At 36.3% G+C, this 3324-nt stretch overlaps 1 protein-coding gene across 1 annotated transcript; it reads right to left on the reverse strand.

Moving 5' to 3' along the window:
* Positions 1 to 877: 877 nt before the first annotated feature.
* LOC118063256 (anthocyanidin 3-O-glucosyltransferase 5) lies at positions 878 to 2654 on the reverse strand. Its single transcript, XM_035077250.2, has one exon. The coding sequence runs from the start codon at positions 2556 to 2558 to the stop codon at positions 1044 to 1046; it is 1515 nt and encodes a 504-aa protein (XP_034933141.1). The 5' UTR covers positions 2559 to 2654; the 3' UTR covers positions 878 to 1043.
* Between the last annotated feature and the right edge of the window lie 670 nt (positions 2655 to 3324).

Here is a 3324-nt window from a genome sequence, read left to right on the forward strand (position 1 = left end):
TAAAATAATAAGGAACAAATCTTACAAATTAAAAAGTTGAATAAGAATGAAATTGAAAAAAAAAATGATTTCATAAATTATCTCAAATAAAATAAATCATAATCAAAATAATAGAGATCAAATCTAAAAAATAGAAAAATAAAAAGATGAAGAAATTAAAATAATAATAATTAACATTTTATAAATTATTTCAAATAAAATAAGTAACAATCAAAAGAACAAAGACCAAATTTGATAAATAAAAAATTTCAATTAAAAAATAATAAGGGAAAAGCAAATAACAATTATAAAAAATAAAAACCCAAATTAATATAAAAATTAAATTCTAAAGGATGAAATTGAAAAATAAATATTCAATATATATATATATATATATCAAAAGTTTGAGGACTAAATTTGATATAATCAGCAAATAATATGATATTTCTAAATTGTTTATAACTTCTAGAAAGTGTTTTCCGTCCAAAATAAAAAGAAAATACTTTTATGGAAACCAAGTTAAATTTTTATTTGACTAAAAAATATTTTTTATTGATTAGTTTTTTTAATAACAAACAAACATAAAAAAATTTTAAAAATAATTTTTTAAAAACCACCTTCCAAAAAAACAAATACATTCTTAATTGTTTTTAGCATCCAGTATCCTGTCGTGTAGTTGAAGTTTCTACTTTTGCATTTACGTTATTTTCCCGTCTTCATTGGAGTACTCTAGTGGGTTTGTTGAACAATATAATGGTATACTCTATGTTAGTCTCTACCGGCCTTTCAGCTTTTCCGGCCGGTTCCGATGTAAGAAAGATAATGCTGATCAACTTTGAGCCTAATAAAGCTCGATGAGTGGACTGGTTGGAACACAATGATTCGAGATGGAGGAACATTTTGGATGAATCTGAGATGTTATATATTTTATTCCAGAATATTTAGTAATTAACGAGAGAGAGTGCATCTTTCATCATTCCAAGTAACGATCAATTGAAAAAAGAAAAGAAGCAATCTCAGATAGAAATTCAAAGAGGACTTCATGTAGAGGTCCATGTAGGCCTCTATGCACCTCGAGCCTTTGCTTTCAGGTATTCGAAGGCCGTCTCACAGTCATTTGCCACATGAGCAAGTGAATTGTAAGAGGAGCCACCGTTGCTCAGAGCTTTCTCAGCACTTGATTTTAGAGTCTTGGCCCTTGCCCTTCTTGCATCACCTTTGTCCATGATCGTTCGAACCATCGTCTCTATCTCTCCTCGACCCACCACTTCCTTTGCCGGCAATGACTTCGAACGAATGGCCACTCCTATATCCTCGGTAAGCATTGCAGCATTCATCCCCTGCTCTGCAAAGAGTGGCCATGTAATCATGGGAACTCCATTAACTATACTTTCCAGGGTTGAATTCCACCCGCAGTGTGATACGAATCCCCCCACTGCTGGATGGTTCAAGATCTCGGTTTGAGGTGCCCACATTGGGACAACTAGTCCCGTCTTACGGGTTCGGGTCAAGAATCCATCAGGCAAGAAATCTGGGGTGTCGTCAGTTCTGTGGTTTGTCTTGAATACGGTTGCTGCTGAATCGCCTTCTATGGGTGGACGAACCACCCAGATAAACCTCTGGCCACTTGACTCTAGCCCACAAGCTAGCTCGGTTGTTTGCTTGGCTGATAGGGCTCCCCCGCTCCCAAACGAGACATAAATCACAGACTCAACAGGCTGCATGTCTAGCCACTCCAACATCTCACTCTTTGGACCTGGTGTAATTGCTCTAACCAGTGGCCCAACGGGGTAGATCGGAACCTGAGCCACCCTCCCTAACCTCTTTTGATCTTCAAGTGCACCAAGTGTTGTGCCCTCCAAATCCTGCCATGTATTCACCAAAATACCATCAAACTTCTGCATCTCAACCCCCATGCGTTTGTACTCCATGTACATCTGATCATTTCGGTCTAAAACTGGCTCAAACGTATCCCTGAACTCAAGTGATTTGCATCCGGGAATCAACAAAGCTTGCTGGTTCTTAACATGGTCATCTTCAATTGCCTTATCAATGGTTGGCATATGTAATGTAAGTGCAAGAAACCATGCAGTGGAAGTCATGAACGCGTACTTCAACATGTTAAACTCATCAGCAATCACCATAGCTTCGGTTCCAAAAAAATCAACAATAAGAACCGTTGGACAAAACTTCATGGCTAGTATTGCAGACCGTAGTTTTGGCAAAGCCTCCCGCATCATAATTGCTAGCTGTGCTAGGATGCCAGTAGTTGGGGTGATTAGGCTAGAAACGTCCACCGGCGGTAGCAAGACAATGCTAAGCAGGTCAGGACAAGGTGATTGCTTGAGAAGTTGGGATTTTGAAAGGGAATTGTCTGTTGTGACAACAAAGATTGTGACAGTGAAGCCATGGTTAGTGACCAGGCGTTTGCCTAGTTCAAGGACAGGGATAAGGTGTCCCATGCCAGGGCTAGATAACAAGGCTGCATGAGGTTTTGTGTTTTGCATGGTTGCAAGCAGATAATGAAAGAAAAAAGGTTTCTGTGAGCTGGGGAGAAGTAGATATTTGTTCTGTTTCATTCCAAGGTGTTGCTATGGCATTTATAGGCTAGTCGTCGACGAGGGACGATGAGCACAAGCAATTGTAATTTGGACAAAACTTCCAATGTTCTATTTTGTCATGGTTAGTGCTTTCTGAAGCAGTGATGTAATGTGATTTTCATTTTAAAATATATAAATATAATTTTATTTTCAACACTTCATATCATCTCGTTAAAATCATAAGAAAATAATATATGAATGTACTTTTAAAAAGAAAAAACATAAAAGAAAAGGCTACCAAACCTTTGACTTTTTCTGCTTTCATTAATTCATTTTGGTACGTTACTATTTTTCTTACAGATAAAACAAAAAAAGCATGACCCATCTGCTTTCATTAATTCATTTTGATACGTTATTTACTCACTATTTTTCTTACAGATAAAACAAAAAAAAAAAAACATGACCCTTCTGCAGCTCTCAATCTCATCAAAATTAAAGACTCAATTGCTCAATCAACTTCACAGTCAACATAAGCACCAGCCAATGGCTTCAATTTGCTTCCAAGATGACCTTCGATACACGGTATAGCAGCCAAGCAGTCACATCAGACGTCCACACGAGACAGAGCACAACCCCACCCCCCCAAAGAGGGCAAGCTACGTCAACTTTGACTCCTAAATATCAGTTTATTTAGTGTAATTGTAGTTATTTTTTAAATAATTTTTTGTATTAAAATATATATTATTAATTTTTTTATTTTTTAAAAATTATTTTTGATATCAGCACATTAAAATAATTTGAAAAC

This window comes from Populus alba, chromosome 7 (assembly GCF_005239225.2).
Source record: "Populus alba chromosome 7, ASM523922v2, whole genome shotgun sequence".
Lineage (NCBI taxonomy): Eukaryota > Viridiplantae > Streptophyta > Magnoliopsida > Malpighiales > Salicaceae > Populus > Populus alba.

What these genes read in the sequence shown, in the direction of transcription:
- LOC118063256 (XM_035077250.2), bottom strand. Translation starts at nt 2,558, where the DNA reads ATGAAACAGAACAAATATCTACTTCTCCCCAGCTCACAGAAACCTTTT.